Source organism: Trichechus manatus, unplaced genomic scaffold (assembly GCF_000243295.1).
Source record: "Trichechus manatus latirostris isolate Lorelei unplaced genomic scaffold, TriManLat1.0 scaffold00235, whole genome shotgun sequence".
NCBI lineage: Eukaryota > Metazoa > Chordata > Mammalia > Sirenia > Trichechidae > Trichechus > Trichechus manatus.
Window position 1 is genome coordinate 1,122,905 of NW_004444171.1, and position 19,088 is coordinate 1,141,992.

Consider the following 19,088-nt stretch of genomic DNA (forward strand, 5'->3'; position numbering starts at 1 on the left):
TTAAAGACACGCATTTAACAAGTAGATCCTGAAAGCTAGCTCTATGCTGGACACCGTGCTCGGGACTCAAATAAAATGGTAAGCAAGATAGACGAGGTTCCTGGTCTTGTGAGGCTAACAGTTTACTTGTAAAATGCCAGGCACATAGTAGGTTGCTTAAATGATGCTTGCTAGTACTATTATATTTTCCTTTACTACCTTTCCCTGGCACACGTAAGGTCCTGAAGAAATGTTACTGGACAGAAAATCATGTTTACAGTGTCAGGGGAGAGGAAAGGCATTTGCTGGGAAAAGAAAAAAAAACTTAAAATACTAGTATAAGAAAGTTGTTTAAATCTCAGAAAACTAACATCTTTTAAAGCTTATAGAAGTACTACTCCCAGCAAGCGACCCTGCAGGACAGAGTAGAACTGCTCCATAAGATTTCCAGGGATTGGTGGATTCGAACTGCCTACCTTTCAGTTAGCAGCCAAACGCTTAACCTACCTGGTCCCTATGAGTTGGAATTGACTCCACTCGATGGCAGTGGGCACTCCCAGCAAATATGTTGATTTGGGGTGGCCTTACTCACGCATTACAGCAAGTTGGAAAAGCCACATATATAATTGTTCTTTAATAGCCATTAATTTGTGTGGCTTGAAAAGTAATAAAGTTAGGATTCTCAACAGGCATCTGATTTTTTATTTTTACTTCATTAATCCAGACTCAGGTATTTGCAGAGAACTAATCGGAATTATTGAATAAGTACTATCAAGAGAAGCGTTCGCGGTGGAGGAAAAGGGAGAAAGGGAGAAGGGAGCTGAGGAAGCTAAAGGAAACTTGCAGAGCCCCCCACCCCCCACCCCCCGCCAGTGTGGCAGGCTGGGCTTGGCTCTGGCTGATCCCGTAGCCCAGTGCTAAATCACAGACGAGGAACCCGGACACCACCCAGGAGGAGGGGCCAGGCTCCCCACTTGGAAGCAACAACTGCCCAGGGCTACTGGATATTTCTCCCCAGGAAACAGCCAAGTTTCAATCCCTCAAAAGTGTGGGAGGAGAAGAGAGAGGCATGAAGATCAGGGAGGGTGTTTCAAACAATCCTCACTGTCCCCAAAGGGTCAGCATAAGAAGTGGATGATGCCAGAACAATAATGCCAGGTCTCCACGATGCAGTCATTGTCGAACCAGATGTGCTGTCTGTCTGCTTTGCTGTTTCCCAGGTCTTTAGCTTGATCTTCATCATGCCCCCATCTCTAAAGTTACTGGTAAGCTAAGTCTGTAGAACTTTGACTAGGAAAGTCCTGGTTGACCCTGTTTGATCAGTAGGATGAGAGAGAGAGGGGGAAAGATGGGGGCAGGAGGAGGGAGAGGGAGGAAGGGAGAGAGAGAGAGATTGATTGATAGATAGAAGAGGATAGAAGGGAACACAGATTTTAGACCTTCCACATCAGTGATCAATCCTGACTGAGAGGGCAGATGGTGGATTGGGACAGCAGGCTTAGCTCCTCTGCTCTCTTCACGGGACAGCCACTGACAGCCAGTGTCACCTTGGCCTTCATTATCTCTGCATCTATTTCCCTTTGTGCAAGATTCAGAACTGCTTGCTCCAAAGAAACAATAAAAGCATTCATGTTTATAAGACTTGCACAGATGAAAGTGCATTTACTGATACTGTAGTCCTATTATTGGTATGTTTACCTCTTGTGTAGAATTGCTTGGGTTTCCCACGCAATGTAGAAAATCGCAGTATGCTTCTGTAATATAATTTTTTCTTATGACGTCTCCTTTTACAGACTTGCTGATCTTGGTTTTTCATTTAGGTAAGGAACCCTGGTGGCGTAATGGTTAAGTGCTTGGTCGCTAACTGAAGGTCAGTGGTCTGAGCCCACCAACAACGGCTCCATGAGAAAAAAGACCTGGTGATCTGCTCCCATAAAGATTACAGCCTAGGAAACCTTCTGGGCAGTTCTGCTCTGTCCTATAGGGTCATTATGAGTTGGAATTGACTCTATGGCATACAACAACAGAGGTTTGCAGAAATGTGTCGTTAGTTAGCTGCTGTGGCTAACATCTCTCACTGGTGGCAAGCTCCTTCATAACTGAGACCATAAAAAGCCAAAACTCACTGCCACTGAGTTGATTCTGACTCACAGCGACCCTACAGGACAGAGTGGAACTTGCCCCATAGGGTTTCCAAGGCTGTAAATCTTTACGGAAGTAGACTGCCACATTTTTCTCCCGTGGAGCAGCTGGTGGGTTCAAACTGCCAACCTTTCAGTTAGCAGTTGAGCACTTAACCACTGCACCACCATGGCTCCTCATATTGGACAGAGGCATAAATTCCATTTTCTCCTTGACACTGTGCGCTGATTCCATGTAGAACAAGAGGGCCCAGTAAGTGCTTTATAGAAGTAAATAAAGAGCCTGGTCTTACATGTATTAACTGGGCTGAACGGGGAGGGGAGAGGTGGGAGAGCGTTTCATTGCCCTTTAAGACACTATAGGGCTGCCCTTTGTAGCTCCTGTCTTGGAAGAGGCTGAATGTACTTCCCCTCAAGCAGTTTCTCATAGTTGGATTCTTCCTTTGGTGTATACGTAAAAGCAGAGCCATTTTTACCAACAAGTCATTGCTTTTTCGTCACAAGAGATGCAAATTGGGAGCTTGGGGAAAATTAGGGAGCTGGTGGAGTCACTCCCCACAGTGTCAGACAGGACCAGCTGCAGAATTTGCAGATCCCACGGAAAATGAAAACGCAGAGGCCCCTTGTTCATAAATTAGTGGCAACTTCACAATGGCCATGGCAGAATGTTAGACCAAGCGCGACACCATCTAAACGTGGGGCCCTGGGCAACTGCGTGAAGCCACCACCTGTGAAGCCGGCCTGAGGTCAGAGTAGGGCTGATGGAGAATGTGTATGAAAATGTGAGTGAGGTCAGTTATGCAACATGTGCTTCTTAGGGGGGAGGGAGGATGTTGGTTCTGGGATGGGGGAGGGGAGATGTGTGTTTGCATGTGCTTCTGGGGCTGGTTTGTTTGGCTGTAGTATGTTCATGAGGACCCTCGGTCTTGGAACTGAACCACACGTGGGCCATGAGTCTATTCTGTGGTCACAGACTATACCCTTAAATCACCCACCAGCCTTGAAAATTCATGTTGCCTTTCAGAGTAGTTAAAGTGACTCTCAGAAATAGAGGACAGTCTCTCCTCATCCAGGTAAAGTGACTGTCAGTCATACCTTTTTCATGACTAATACTGCTGTTACTGAAATTGAAAATAAATACAAATACGTATATTTCATATGCACCCTAAAAAATATTAAAACAAAATGAACAGCCCCTGGCCCTTGCCTGCACAGTTTTCAGCCTAGTTGGAGAGTCAGGTCATCTGAATTCTCTGTCTGAGGTGTCTACTGAAAAAGGCCTCACAGCTCAGACTCACACATCCGAAGCAAGGAGACAGAGGTGGCCAAAAACAAACAAAAAAAAAAAAAAAAAAAAGTGACCTGGTTTAGATCCAGAAAATAAACTCAGTTTGCTGGTGAGTGAAGTATCTCTTCTGAAAGTTATCTAGGTTGCTAGCAGTGCATAAATGAGCAGCTTTTGCTGAGGTTACCTTCTGCTGGCCACAGATTTCTTTCTCCTCCATGGAACTACCAGATGTCACTGACAACGGGTACTTGAGACCCCCGAGGTGCAGGCCAGTACCCCAAGTGCAAAACCCAACACAAGGCTTTATTTCTGCCCGCACCAACGCGCAGGGTTTCTCCCTGGTGTTTGAGGGAGCTTACGATGCGGCTGTGGAGCATTCACTGGTGCGCTAGGAGAGCAACGTCTTCCCAGCTATGTTTGTGTTTAAACCAATCTGAGGAGCCAGCCATCTGTCAGCAGAACAGGAAGGTTTGGGCCCCTCTCCTCTCCTGGGCTTGTTTTGCTGTTATCGTGAGCTTCACTTCTCCCTGTGCAAGAAGACTGGTGAAGTCTGAGGCAAGGGTCCTGAAAGAGTGAGGGACAAAGACGGAAGCGCCGGCGTGGCCCATCTGCCAGGCTGGAGGTGTATTCATTATTGATGGAGGTAGTGTGGTTGCTGCTCAGATATGCAGCCCTGCCTGGGTAAATGAGACATTCTTCAGCAAATTGCTTAGTTTTTTGATTGCTGATTGTACGCGTGTCACCAAGCTGACTCAAGGTTCATCGATGCATGCTCAGTAAATTAGAAAGAACATAACTATGGATCAGCCAAGAGAATGAATTCTGTGCCTACAATGACCCAGGGCCATTTAATTTTCTGCTTAATTTTGTTGCAGTCAGTTTGCATTTTGGGTTATTATGCAGTAGGAAATTAACAATAAATAACAAATTTGGTCCTCCTGTGCTTGTAATGATATTTTTATAAATCTTTGTAATGCTGTTTTTAAAAGGATCAAGGTCTGCGCCAGTCTGATACTCCAGCAAGTATGTAAGGAGGAAAATGCATTATTCTTGGTAGATAACCTTCTTGTTAAATAGCATGTAGTTTCTTTATCTCTCTCTCTCTCTTTCATATCTTAATAGTGTTTTGTTTTAAACTAAAACCCCTTCCTCTCTTTCTCAGATACCCTAAGGACAATGGAAGCTGATGACGGTCAAGATATGTCCCAAATTTCAGGTGAGACCCTTATAAGATAACCGCGTGGGGAGACCATGAGGACTGCCCCACAGGGTGTCAGAACTCAAGGTGCTTCTTATGCTCATGGGAAAGGAAGATGGGCTCTTCTGCCTAGGAAAAGACCGAGATGAACTGTCTGTCCATATTTAACTTCAGCTGTTAGCAATTATCTCAATTTGAAGAACTTAACAGAAGAATTTCCAAGATAAAATCAGTTCTGCTGTTAAATCTGGTAGTAACTTAGGAGGGATTAAACATGTGTTTGCACTCTTGGGAAAAAAGGTTGGTTGATCTACCCTAGACCCCAAACACGTGCCAGGGAGGTATTTAAAAGAGAGAGAGGAAGTAACTTGGACAACATAGGTTTGGAGTACAATTCAGAATATTTGTTGAACATAGAAACATTTCTTCTCTTTACCATGTTTTTTGAAAAATTTTGTTGTTGTTGAGAATATATACAGCAAAACATATACCATTCCAACAGTTTCTACATGTACAATTTAGTGACATTGATTACATTCTTCGAGTTGTGCAACCATTCTCACCCACCTAGTCTGAGTTTTTCTTCCTTCATTAGCATAAACACGTGTGTTTTTTCAAACCGTGTTAGGAATAGCCCTGCTCATTGTAAGAGACCCACAAAGTGGGGAAGTACACAACTGGAGGTGACACCCAGAGATGGAGCACAGACTGTCCCGTTGGGTTTCTCTGAGGGGGAGGAATCATCTCCTATCGAAACCTGCGCAGTACACATATTCATAGGTCCCAGAGGTCCACTTTTAGCCTCGCACCAGAGATGTGAAGAGCAGTGGCTTCAGTGGGCTCTGGAAGTTTCAAGATTTTCTATTTTAGACTTTCACAGATTCATAGTCAATCCCAGAAGGCTGGCCTCTGTCTGAGAGTGGTCTGTCAATGTTGTTTGTACCTTTGCTGACCCGCCCCCAATTATTAAGAAGAAAATACTATGGCACATCCATGCACTTTTTCATATAGCTCTTAAAAATGATGATAATATAAATAAATGTACTACTATGGAAAGATGCCCAAGGTATGTGTTCAAGTAAAAATAAAAAATAAAAAAAACATGTTTCAGGATGGTATACAGAGTATGATCCCAGTCTTTAAAAAGAAAACAAATTACATACACACAGTGGTGGAAGGAAGAGGTAAGTTAGGGAGAAAGAGGAAGACTTTTGCTTTTTATCTACTTCCTTTCAGTATTATTTGATTTTTTTCCCCCTTAAGCTCACGTTTTGTTTCTTAAAAAAAAAAAAAATCTAGTTATTTGGGAAAAAAAAGTGTCGCTCTCTACTGCCTCTTGTGTGCCTTCTTTCTGCTTTAACACTGATAAATATTTAGCTTCTAAATCAGTATTTTGTGTGACACATTTGAAGAAAATGAGATCACTTTGATCAAGGGTCTACACTCTGATGTCCTACAATGAAGTCTGAATGCCTTAGCCTAGGTAGCCATCTCTAGAATGTTTTATATGAGGAACAGCTGGCCAAATTTTTTATCTTACCTCTCAGTATCAGAAATAACAAAAGCCTCATTTTCCTCTGACATTTTTCTTGCCCTCTCTAGCTTTATGCGGAAAAACTTAATTCGTCCTGGGCTGTGTCTGTTTGAAGGGGAGAGTAGCCGGGGGGTGAGGGCAAGAGTGAAGAGAACTCTTATTACACAAGACTTCCTGAAAAAAGAAACTTGTTTATGGTTGAAAAAGATTTAAGGCTTGGTGTGAAATGTAGTTTGTATACACTTAGCGAAGGAGTTAGTATTTCTAAAACATTAATAATACTTTTGAGTTATGGTAAACTTTGAGCATTCTAAACAGTGCTTAGAGTATTTAAAGAACTGTGTCACTTTAACAGAGGGAAGATTTGAAGGATACTTTTTCTGCTTCTTAGAATAAGGTTGCCACTTCTCCAATTAAGACCAACCATTACATCACTTTTTTTTTTTTTTCCATTTCTGAAATTGGAGGAAGTGGACAGTTAGTTATGGGATAAAGATATACATTCAGATAAACAATAGCTGACATTTTTGATATGAAATTTGAGGTGATGTGTTACTGAATCAGTCTCTTCCCATACAATTATTCTGTGTTGTTATATTCTGTCTACAAGAAAGAAAGAAAAAAAACCAAACACCCTTTTAACTCAGTACTGAAGTCATTCCTGAGGTTCACCCTTCAGCCAAAGATTAGACAAGCCCGTAAAACAAAACAAGAGTAGGTGCCTGGCTACCACCAATGACCACCCTGACAGGGAACACAACAGAGAGGCCCTGATGGAGCCAGGAGAAAGGTGGGGTGCAAAACTCAAATTCTAGTAAAAAGATTACACTTAATGGTCTGACTGAGACTGGAGGAACCCCTGAAAGCATGACCCCCAGATTCTCTATCAGCCCAGAAATGAAACAATTTCTGAGGCCAACTCTTTAGACAAAGACTGCACAGGACTGTAGGTCATAAAATGATACTCATGAAGAGTGTGCTTCTTAGCTCAAGTAGATACATGAGACTGAATGGACAGCTTCTGCCTGGAGGTGAGATGAGAAGGCAGAGAGGGTTAGGAGCTGGTTGAATGGACAAGGGGTGGAAAGGAGGAGTGTGCTGTCACAGTATAGGGAGAGCAGTTAGGGTCACATAACAATGTATAAATTTTTGTGTAAAAGACTAACTTGAAATGTAAACTTGCACTTAAACTACAATAAACAGAAAAAAAAAGAAAAACAAAATAAGACTAAAGGGGCACACCAACCCAGGGGCAAGGACAAGAAGGCAGGAGGGGACAGGAAAGCTGGTAATGGGGAACCCATGTTTGAGAAGGGGAGAATGTTGACATGTCATGGGGTTGGCAACCAATGTCACAAAATAATATGTGTACTAATTATTTAATGAGAAACTGATTTGCTCTGTAAACCTTCATCTAAAGTACAACAAAAATACATGTATTTAATCAAAAGGCAAAATTAGTTTTTAAAATACTCAAATATTTAGCAGAGAAAAAATAATTTTTCTAAGTTGAACTATATGAAATTGCCATTTTCATAGATAAAAAACGTTCAAACATCAGCAGTCTCATATGGTTCAACCTAATTTATGTGAAATACTCTCCTTTCTTGGAGAAATACTTAGCATCTGACTTTTTTCAGACCATCCGGTTGTTTTCCTCCCTAGGATGTATCCTAAATGGGGACTGTGTCCGGATGTACAGTGTCTTGCAGACAGTAGACACTCACATATATTTACTGACATGAGTTCACATGTGTTGGCAGGAGACACATGCGTGGGTCAGGGGAGAGTATATCTAAAAGCAAGCTATGTTTCATTTAGGGAATGCCTTACCAATTCTTTTCGGAAGTTTTCCCTCCCTCTCTCCTTCCCTTATTCCTACCCTCTTTCCCTTCCTTCCTTCCTTTTGTTATTATTACTGTTTTTTAGCAATCTTTCAAAACTGTTTTTCATGCATGTACATTATTTTTTATTTTGGTTTCTATAGGAAGAGTTAGCTTGTGACAGTGGAGAGTGAGGAAATGGGGAGACCTGTATCAATGTCCCATCTCTGCCCCAACTATAGGACCTAAGATAGTATTCTCTACCTCATGGGCTACTATAGTATCATCTGTAACATGAAGAACTTGAATCAGTTGATCTCCAAGGTCCCTCTGGCTCCTGTGATCCTAAATATATATTGGATGTTTTCTAAATGGTATTTATAATGTGTCTGTTGGAACCAGGAAATAAGAAATGTGCCCTCTAGACATATATAATCTGTTGAGGGAAATAAGGCTTATATAAGTATCAGTAGAAATATTTTATCTAGTTAATCATAGTAAATAACATTGAATACTTCATATTTACCAGACACTATCATAAGCATTTGTCTCCTTTCAACCGTATAAGAACACAATGAAGAAGATACAGCTGTTATATTCAATTTACAGGGAGCTAAGGCTCAGAGAATTTAAGTAACTGACCAGAAGTCCCATAGGGAGATAAGATGGCTCTGGGGTGTCAGCCCGTGGTCTCTGGCATGCATACTTTTCCACCATTCTGTAGAGATGAGATTCCATATTCTGAGTTTTTATTTATTCCAGAAAGTATGTTCTCCTAAGTGAATGTATGATAAAAACTCATGCATTTCAGTGAAGTATAATCTACTTGAAAAATAATTTACTTGCAGTTGATGGGCGAATTATAAAATGTTCACACCTAATTTGCCCAAAAAAGGTCGCATAAGAAATGCGTTATTTGAAATGTAACCAAAAAAAGTCAGTTGCCTTGAAGCTGATTCTGACACATGGAGACTCCATGTGTTGTAGAGTAGAACAGCTTCATAGGGTTTTAAATGTCTCTGATCTTTTGGAAGCATATCACCAGGCCTTTCTCCCAAGGCACCTCTGGGTAGGTTCAAACTGCCAACCTTTTGGTTAGTTGTCAAGCGCTTAACCATTTGCATCACCCAAGAACTACATTTGAAGCATAGGTAAATTGGGTGTATTTATAATTTAGGCAGAAATTTCCTTCATTTTTCTAAATTAGTGAAATTTTATTACACCTTCTAAATTATTCAATTTAAATACCCGATTTCTTACTGTCTACAATGCAGTGTATTTGCATATATGATTGTACATGCACTTAGGGAAAATATGGGTATTTGATTCAACACATACCTTATGTGTATATAGTATGTTAGCATTTATAATACCTTAAGTTTATTTAGTGTATTCAAATTCATGCACATTTTTGTATTTTATCTTCACAACAACCACGAGTGAGGCTAAAGTTGTGTTTGTTACCCACATGAGGAAAGAAGTGGTTTGTCTCATGCTCCCTTAGAAACCAAAGAACCAAACCCGTTGTCATGGAGTTGATTCCAACTCATAGTTGACCCTATAGGACAGAGTAGAACTGTCCCATAGAGTTTCCAAGGAGCAGCTGATGGATTTGAACTGCCAACCTTTTGGTTAGCAGCTGAGCTCTTAACCACTTAACCACCAGGGCTCCCATGCTCTCTTAAGTCATATAATTGATCAAGCCAGAGCTACACCTAAGGTCAACTAACTCCCAGTCACCCTGTGCTAATATTCATGATGTGTTTACTCAATAATTTTATGTCTTTTTTTCTTTCTTATAATCTTTGGTATGATTTTTGCATTCTAAATGGTTAAATGGCCAAGTTTTTAAAAAAAATCCACATGTAAAAATATTTTTGCCTACCATGAAGGTTTTCATGAAGTGGTAAATTTTCAGCATAAAATCTCCAGCAGTAAGAGAACACAGGGGTCCCAGGGCACAAAGACTCACGTGCATGGTTAATGTCCCCACAACCACGACTCAAACTTCAGGGGCTTTTAGGCAAATCAGATGACTTCTTAAAAACTTCTTAAAAACAATCCCCAAGATAAGGCCAAACAAGGTTGAATTAAAGAGAACTCTTGGAGGGCATGTAAACATATATAACGTTGCTATATTCCAGTTCTGACTTGCTGTCACTGTACACACTGAGGCTAATTTTTATTCCCTCTTCTCCCCATGTGTTCCTTCTGCATAGAGAGCTCCTATCGATCACATCTGATCCATGGTATTTTAGCATCTTGACCCCTACTGTTTGCATTATTCTTTTTTTTCCCACATAGAGAAAACAAAAGTTCTGAGATGTAAGATAGGGAAACTGGAGAGCTAGCATTTAATTCAGTGCAAGAAATCTCCAGACTGATAAAGTTCTTAAGAAGCACATCTACTCTTACGAACATCCTCAACAACTTGTAGATGATGTTGTTAACTAACAAACAGATCAATTAAATTACAAAAATAATAAGTAATCAAGAGTTATTTGGTTGTATTTTGGCATGAATTGAGCAGAAAGGCAGGCACTCCTTCATGGGATAGGTCCTGATTCTTTATGATCCTCCCTTTCGTCCAGGGTGCCATGGTTATTTAAATTGGTCCCAAAGCATCATGGAGTCCTCTAGAGTTATACTAGGGAAGATCATAATAAGAAATAATAATAAGAAAGCCTCCCCATGACAGCTTTTTAAGCACAAATGCATGCATGGACACAGCATACATGCCATAAACATTTAGTCACTGGATTAGTTTGTTAGGTCAGTGGTCTTCACTGTGAGTTCTGTGGAGGTACCCTAGGGGTTCTTCTAGAAGGCAAGTGGCCTGGGTCTTTGGATCTTCCAGCTTCCCAGCCTGCAGTGATCCCCCTTTAAATAGAACACCTGTCTTAGAAAATTCTGTCTACAGTTATTCTTACCAAAAAAAAAAAAAAAAGAGTCCTCTGACCTCCTCCCCGACCAAAGTTCCCAGTGTTTGAAACTACTGCTCTAGACTAGTCATTTTATAAGAAAATAAGAGTCATCACATGGTTCAATATAGCTCCTTTATTCACCTATTCAGAGTTTTCCTCCATTTATGAAATAATTTGTGAAAATAATACTATAACATTTCGCTGTCATTACTTTTAAAGTCTTCTGTTTAGGGCAATGAAAACTATTACTGACATAATGAACATTTACAACAAGGCTCTAGGGTAATACGTTCAACACTTTCAATCAATTTTTCTCTGGCATTTTGCTTTTCCTTGGGAAATTCTTGTAGTCCTGACCCATCTTAACTCTTCATCTTGTATTGGCTATCCATACATACCCAATAATGCTCTTTCTGAAAATATGCCAATCGTGGTAATTACAGCTAAGCTAGAATATTAAATCGTGATGTTTCTTTCCTAGAGAATGCAACGCTATTCCCCAAAGCATAGCCTCAGTGCCTGTGGAGGTTCTATTTTAAATTGTTCCAGTAAAGGTTTTATACATTGGGGATGATTGTACCGGTCTTGCCAATCCTCTAAAATGTTGGTGTCACTCTTCGGGAGCTTTATTCAAACAAATAAGAACATTTTACACTATATCTAGACATGTTTACCAGACACTTGAACGTTTGCCTCATCATTTGCACACTCTCCCAAAAGTCTGGGTTTGTCTGTGTGGGAATCTCATTTTGCTTGTAAACCAGGTTGCCATCTCAGTCACAAACATGAAATGCCAGTCTAAAGATCCTTCTTTAGGATCTTAATCTAGATGAGTCTTCTGCAGGCGGTTATAATGGATTATTTTGCATCCACTGAGGTCTTCACCAGCTGTTTCTTGCATGTGATTTATGTCTCTTAACTCAGTAACTCAGTTTTAAATTAGGTCTAGAAGGTGGAAGCTATAGGAGACAGGTTTCAGCTTAAGTGGAAAAGGCATATACTACCACTCATGACTTCCCGATGTTGGATTCTTTGGAGTGGGAGTGAATTCCCCATTGCTGAAGGCTCTGGTCAAATTTAATTCTAGTTACGTCAAAATAAATACAAGTATCCCATAAAATCGTAATTCTATTTGGTAAATTCTACTTCATGAAGTATAAGCAATGGTAGTTTCGTGTGGAAAACTACTTTCCTATTTCAGAGGTAAGAGTTGATGTTGGCAGACTTTCTTTGACACAAGGAGGCAGTCGTTGTCACAGCAGGCATGAGATTTCCTGTCCATTCTCCTCTCCAAGCTTCTTCTCCCCACCAAGTTAAATCAAATTAGGCAGTTGGCAGAACACTCCCCAGCCAATGAAAACAAAGTGAGAAAACTACCCAAAATATGTGGCTTTGAGCAGGATGTCCAGTCTAGTGTCCTTAAAAAAAAATAACAGGAGGGTATAGTAAAAGCAGGCTTGATGGAGGAAAATTGGAATTACCTTCCAGAGGAAAAAAATGGCAAAATATGTCAGGAGCCCTAAAAATGTAGATGGCTTTCAACCCAGCCATAACACTCCTGGAGATTTTATACTGTGGTGATTATTAAGGATATGTGCAAATTTAGCTAGTAGAATGTTCATCACAGGGTTGTTTAATAATAAAAAAGAATTGATAAAAAATACAGATTCAAAATTAGAAAAAAGATTTAAATAAATCCTGGTCTACCTGTGCAGGGGAATATTACACAGCCAGTGTAAATAAAATAAATTGGCATGGAAAAATGTCCACAAGGCAATAAATGCCCAAATGCTTAAAAAGCACAATTTATTTTGAAAAAGAAAATGCATCTCCATATGTTATCAATAATATATAAAGTGTACACACACATACACACACACACCATAATTTTAATAGTGTTAATGTCTAGGACTGGATTTTTTCCCCATTATCTCATTTATATTCTCCCTTCCTTCCCCCTCCCCGCTTCTTTATCTCTCTCTTCCTTCCCCTCTCCTGCCCCCCCCCGCCTCTTTTTGGCAATAACTGCTGTCTATTTTATAAATAGAAAAATGTGTGTTCACCCCAGTAGAGAAGCATTAACTCAATCCAATCACCACCTCCTCAGGCAGCCTCACCCTGTCTCTAACCAAGCCCAGGTGAAGCCCAGGCATCTTGAGCTTCCCTGGGGGCCTGCCCTGCTGGTGATGATGGACCACCAGAACTCAAGCTGCTATTTGTCTCCCCAGGGAAGGAAAGCCCTCCCATAAGTGATACTCCGGATGATGGTGATGAGCCCATGCCTGTCCCTGAGGACCTGTCCACCACTTCGGGAGGGCAGCAGAATTCCAAGAACGAGAGAGGTGTGGGTAAGTCAGCTGATCCTGGTATCCTTTTTGCAGGCTATTGCATGCTCTTCTCCTGTGAAACCTGTGTCTCTACATCCTTCAAAAGAGAGTGACCAAGTGTCATGAGTCATTTTATCTGCTGTTTTCCCTCAACCATCATTTTAAAGAAATAGAGTATAAATATCAGCAGGATGGGGTCCTCTTGTCGCAGAGAGGATAGACACTCACAGTTCAACGTGGCCGAGAGACCCACACACACCAAATGGCGGATCTGAGGAGCTCTTCCTGCCACATGGGCACAAACATCACTGTCACTGTCCTCTGTCCTCACTGTGCTTGCGGGAATATCAAATGTTACGCATTGTAGATAGTGAAAATTATACATTTTATGTGTTATGGCAGTAGAGCTGTTTATCTTTAGATCTTTAAGGTAGAGGAACCACATCTGACCATTTTATGTTATTCCACTGAGCAATAAGAGCGTTGCTTAAATGTCAAAGTTTTAAGTCTTATAAATGGAAATTTTCTTAACATAAAGAAAAAAATCAAGATTATATGTCTTATCAAACCTTTACATACCCTTTTTATAAAAGGACTGGGCATAAGAGCATCAGCAGTCTCTGCAGTGGTTAACTTAACACATGCTACAGTTTATGCTTAGCAAACTTAGTCCACCCCTCTGTATTACAAGAAAACAGAGGCCCAGAGAAGTTCAGTGCATTAACCAAGGTCAAATAGCAGTGTCAGAATGAGAATCTTCATTTTTTGACTCAGAGTAGTTTTTATTCTACTGTACCATATTTTCATGAGCTAATGAGTCAAAAGTTCCTTAGAATACCTACTTTCTTCTGGCACCAAAGAATATCACGAAGGGTACATGAGGTAGAAATGAGGCAGAATGGGTCACATGTGGATCAGCTACATTAGCCCCCACAGCCAGAGAGGGCAAACATATGTCATGTTCTCAGGGTTATAAATGTCACTGTGGTCATCTGTCTATAGGACATCCTGATACAATAGCTAAGAAACATGCTTTGTGTGTTTTCACATGTCTGACAAACCAAGTTGTCCTTGGATATAACGGTTATATACATGTGTAATATATATGTATACTTAATTTAGCTATAAAATTAGTTGCCCAAACCAACAGGGATAATGGCTGATGCCATTTGGTGTAGATAAACCAAGAAAACAAATGCATTGATCAATTATTTTTTTCCTATTAGAAAATGACTGCTTTTTAGAGAAAGGTTGGAAGAGAAGTAACACTTGTGAATCATGTAGGACAGCTACATTAATAATTTCAGGGTTTCCCAAAGTTGGAACATAGAAGAACGTGCTTTTTGAAATGTACGTGTTTATCTGTAAGATTGTCTTCTACTTATTGCAAGTGATACTTGTTTTATCACACTGTATTACTATAAATGTTTCTTTCCAGACACATTTATATAAATTAAAAAGGCAATCAAAATAAAAATATTAAGCTGATGACAGAACATGTATGATAAAAATTTGCCAAGGTGCCATTCATATGCCACCTTTGTAAATTTTTATCATGCAAGTTTGGGAAGCCTTGTACACTTGCTTGTGAACATAAAGCAGGGGGCTCCGAGACCAAGAGACAAAGAAATTATATGGATATGTATTCATGAACCATTGCAGTGAACTGAGGGCCCAGATATCAGAGATGGGCAGCTCAGGGACATTACAGAGAAACTTGTTGACCTCTCACCGAAATCACTGTAGAGCATGAAGCCATAATCGTTGTGTGGGCATCCTTTAGAGAACTGAAAGTGAGGCTAATTCCTGGAGAGTAACAAACTATACACAGTTCACTTTGTATAGGTAAATCAATCATTTTTATAAATGTCATGAAAATATTCTAGAAATATTGCCCCTTATGAACTTCACATTGTTGGTATTTGACCTGTGGTAAGAGAGCACCAAGGCATTCCTGAGTGGTTACAAGACTGTGTTTCATTTGTTCAAATTGAGCTCTAGGTCCTTTGTTGTTGTTGTTAGGTACCATCAAGTCAGTTGCAACTCTCGATAACCCAGTATACAACAGAACGTGTATATTGGCCCAGTGGTGCGCCATCTTCACAATCTTTGCTATGTTTGAGCCCATGGTTGCAGCCACTGTGCCAGTCTGTCTCCTTGTAAGTCTTCCTCTCTTTCACTGACCCACTACTTTACCAAGCATGATGTTTGTCTCCAGGGACTGGTACCTCCTAATAACATGTCCAAAGTATGTGAGACAAAGTCTCACCATTCTTGCTTCTGAGAAGCATTTTGGCTGTACTTCCTCCAAAACAGATTTGTTCGTTCTTTTGGCAGTTCATGTTGTATTCTATATTCTTTGCCAACACCATAATTCAAATGTGTCAGTTCTTCTTCTGTCTTCCTTATTCATTGTCCAGCTTTCACATGCATCTGAGGCGATTGCAAATACCATGGCTTGGGTCAGGCGCACCTTAGTCCTCAAAGTGACATCTTTGCTTTTTTAACACTTTAAAGAGGTCTTTTGCAGCAGATTTGCTCAGTGCAATATGTCGTTTAGTTTCTTGACTGCTTCTTTCATGGGCGTTGATTGTAGATCCAAGTAAAATGAAATCCTTGATAATTTCAATATTTTCGATTGAAAACTTCAGTATTTTCAGTCTTTCTCCATTTATCATGATGTTGCTTATTGGTCCAGTTGTGAGGATTTTTGTTTGCTTTATGTTGAGGTGTAATCCATACCAAAGGCTGTATGTAGTCTTTGATCTCCATCAGTAAGTTCTTCAAGTCCTTTTCACTTTCAGGGAGCGAGGTTGTGTCATCTGTACATTGCAGGTTGTTAATGAGTCTTCTTCCAGTCCTGTTGCCGTGTTCTTCATGTGGTCCAGCTTCTTGGATACAGACTGATTATGATGAAAAGATATAACCCTGACACACACGCCTTTCCTGATTTTAAACACGCAGTATCCCCTTGTTCTGTTCGAATGACTGCCTCTTGGTCTGTGTACAGGTTCTGCATGAGCACAATGAAGTGTTCTGGAATTCCCATTCTTCTCAACGTTATCCATCATTTGTTATGATCCACGCAGCCAAATGCTTATGCATAGTCAATAAAACACAGGTAAACATTTTTCTGGAATTCTCTGCTTTCAGCCAAGATTCATCTGACATCAGCAATGATATTTCTTGTTCCATGTCCTCTTCTTAATCTGGCTTGAATTTCTGGTAGTTCCCTGTCAATGTACTGCTGCAACTATTTTTTAATTATCTTCAGCAAAATTTTACTTGTATGTGATATTAATGATATTGTTCAATAATTTCCACACTCTGTTGGATCACCTTTCTTTGGAATGGGCACAAATGTGGAACTCTTCTAGTCGGTTGGCCAGGCAGTTGTCTTCCAAATTTCTTGGCATACATGAGCGAGTGCTTCCGACATTGCATCTGTTTGTAGAAACATCCCAGTTGGTATTCCATCAATTCCTGGAGCCTTCTTTTTCACTAATGCCTTCAGTGCAGCTTGGACTTCTTCCTTCAATACCATCAGTTCTTGATCATATGCTACCTCCTGAAATGGTTGATTGTGAACCGATTCTTTTTGGTACAGTGACTCTGTGTATTCCTTCTGTCTCCTTTGACGCGTCTTCTTGCATCATTCAATATTTTGCCCGTAGAATCCATCAATATTGCTTGAAAATTTTCTTTAGTTCTTTCAGCTTGAGAAATGCCAAGCGTGTTCTTCCCTTTTGGTTTTCTAACTTCAGGTCTTTGCACATTTCATTATAATACTTTATTTTGTCTTCTCAGGCTGCCCCTTGAAATCTTCAGTTCAACTCTTTTACTTCATCATTTCTTCCATTTGCTTTAGGTACTCTCTGTTCAGGAGCAGCTTTCAGAGCCTCTTCTGACATCCATTTTGATGTTTTCTTTCTTTCCTGTCTTTCCTCTAGGTCCTAGCATTTACCAAATGCAGGTGCTATTTTGGGGTTTGGGGTTGGTTTGCTATTTCCTGTGGGCTCCTCCCAATGTTCCTTTATCGTGTGTGACATTATATTCATTCTACTTTTCCTTTCAGAATCTGGTTTATAAAATATGAATTTCAGAATTGTAAAATTTAAAAAAAATCTGGGTACACGTCTTTGCTTGGTTTGTAAATAGCAGTAGATGTAGCCACTGTGAACAGGCAAGGCAAGCCAGTTGAACATTTGACCTGTACACTGAAGCGCCCTCTCCCCGATTGTCTTCTCTTCAGGGGGACGGGACAGTTAGAGGAGTCATGAATCACTGCAGTGAAACAGCATGCAAAGGCCCAGGTGATGCACCTGGAAGGGGAAACCAGGGACTAGAGAGGGCAGAGGTTTAAGGAGAAACAGTGAGTGAATGAGAGGATCCCAGAGTACCCAATGGTAGAAAGAGTCATCAAAGAAACAGTCAGTTACTCTTCACAGCAATTACATTTTAGAAACTACCCTTTGTGAGTGTTTTAAAGATATCAACTAGCTTTAGTATTTAGTAACGTGTTATTTATTCAAGTAATTTGTAAGACATAGCATTTAAATAAATGAAACATGCAAATAGCATTAGTAAACAATATGAAGAGATAGGGGAAATTGGTAAATTACAGGAAATAGATTTGAAGCCATGTTTTCATCCGTGTCATGGGAAGAAGCCAGAATAGCAAAAGAGTGTAAAAGGACAGACAACAGGAAATCAGAAGAAACCCCTCCCTTGCCCAAAAGCAGTAAGAAACACAGGAGGAAGTACAGTTGTTGAAATGTAAGATGTGTAAATGGGGTGGAAGGAACATGGCGTGAAGGCAGGCTGGAAGAAAATGTATCTCAGAGACAGAAGAGCTGAGTTCAAGTCCCTCTCTCTGACAGTGGGCCTCTGGGCAAGGCTTTTCGCTTCCCTGAGCCTCAGTTTCTGTATTTTAAAGTGGGAATAACAACTAAACAGACCTCACAGAGTAGTTTTGAGTGTTAACAGTAAATAGTGCAAATGTACTTTGCTGGAGACAGAATAGCAAAGACATAAAGGAAAAAGGAGAGGAAAAATGCAACTTGTGTAAAACATATTTAAAGATACATGAGAAGGATAAAGGAAGCTGCGGTGCCTTTACTTGAGGGAGGGAAAAGAGAGAATAGGTAGCATGGTAGCACCAAAGAAGAAGAGAAATTTATTAATAAAAAAGTGATCCATAGAATAAGTAAACTGAAAACAGAGCCACGGAGAAGGGAGGGATTAGTTAGAGTAGGGCAGGAGCAGGGGGAAGGCTGAGGGTGCTGGCCACACCAGAGCCAAGCAAGGGCACTGGCTGTTACTATTGAAATTTCAAGGAGAAGTGGTGGGATGGAAAAATGTAGAAACATATTTGGTAATAATAAGCCACTGAGGTGTCTGTTTTAGAGAGACAAGGAATGCTTTTGCAGAGCTGTGAAGCCAGTCCTGGGCAGTTACTCCAGTAGCGTCATTGAGCTTTAGACAAATCTCATCTCAGCGAGAAGAGTGGTCCCGTAGTAATAACTTGGTGGGAGGTGGTAGAATCCAACGCCTATGAAAGGGGAGGAGGGCTTAGTACCTGACTTGGTAGGATTGTTCCAAGAGTGAGAAAGGAAACAGTTTCTCGCCTCATTGTTTCATCCAGTGTTGAAGGAGCATTATAGGTCTGTATCTAAATACGGTCTCACAGATTAAAAAAAAAAGATACGGGAACACAGGTTCAGAGAAATAAGGCAGAGTCAAGACCATAGTCCTTATTTGGCTTCCATTTTCTTCTAGGTCAGAATAAGAAGGAACAAGGATTTAGAGTGGAGTGTAGCAGGAGGTACTTAAGCAAGATGTAAAGGAGAACTTTCTGGCAGTGAGGGATTTAGT

General features: G+C 40.5%; 1 protein-coding gene across 19 annotated transcripts in view; it reads left to right on the forward strand.

Annotated features, from left to right (window-relative positions):
- The window catches only part of IKZF1 (IKAROS family zinc finger 1), a 110,643-nt gene that overhangs the window by 9,958 nt on the left and 81,597 nt on the right, over window positions 1-19,088 (forward strand). For 17 of the 19 annotated variants that reach the window (XM_004389146.3, XM_023743085.1, XM_004389145.2 and 14 more), the window contains 2 exons: window positions 4,571-4,624; window positions 13,116-13,235. In XM_004389146.3, the coding sequence (XP_004389203.1) occupies window positions 4,585-4,624; window positions 13,116-13,235 (160 nt within the window). In that variant the 5' untranslated portion in view covers window positions 4,571-4,584. Of the gene's footprint in view, window positions 1-6; window positions 4,625-13,115; window positions 13,236-19,088 lie in introns of those variants that run through there. The other 2 variants (XM_023743087.1, XM_023743086.1) reach the window with 2 other exon arrangements.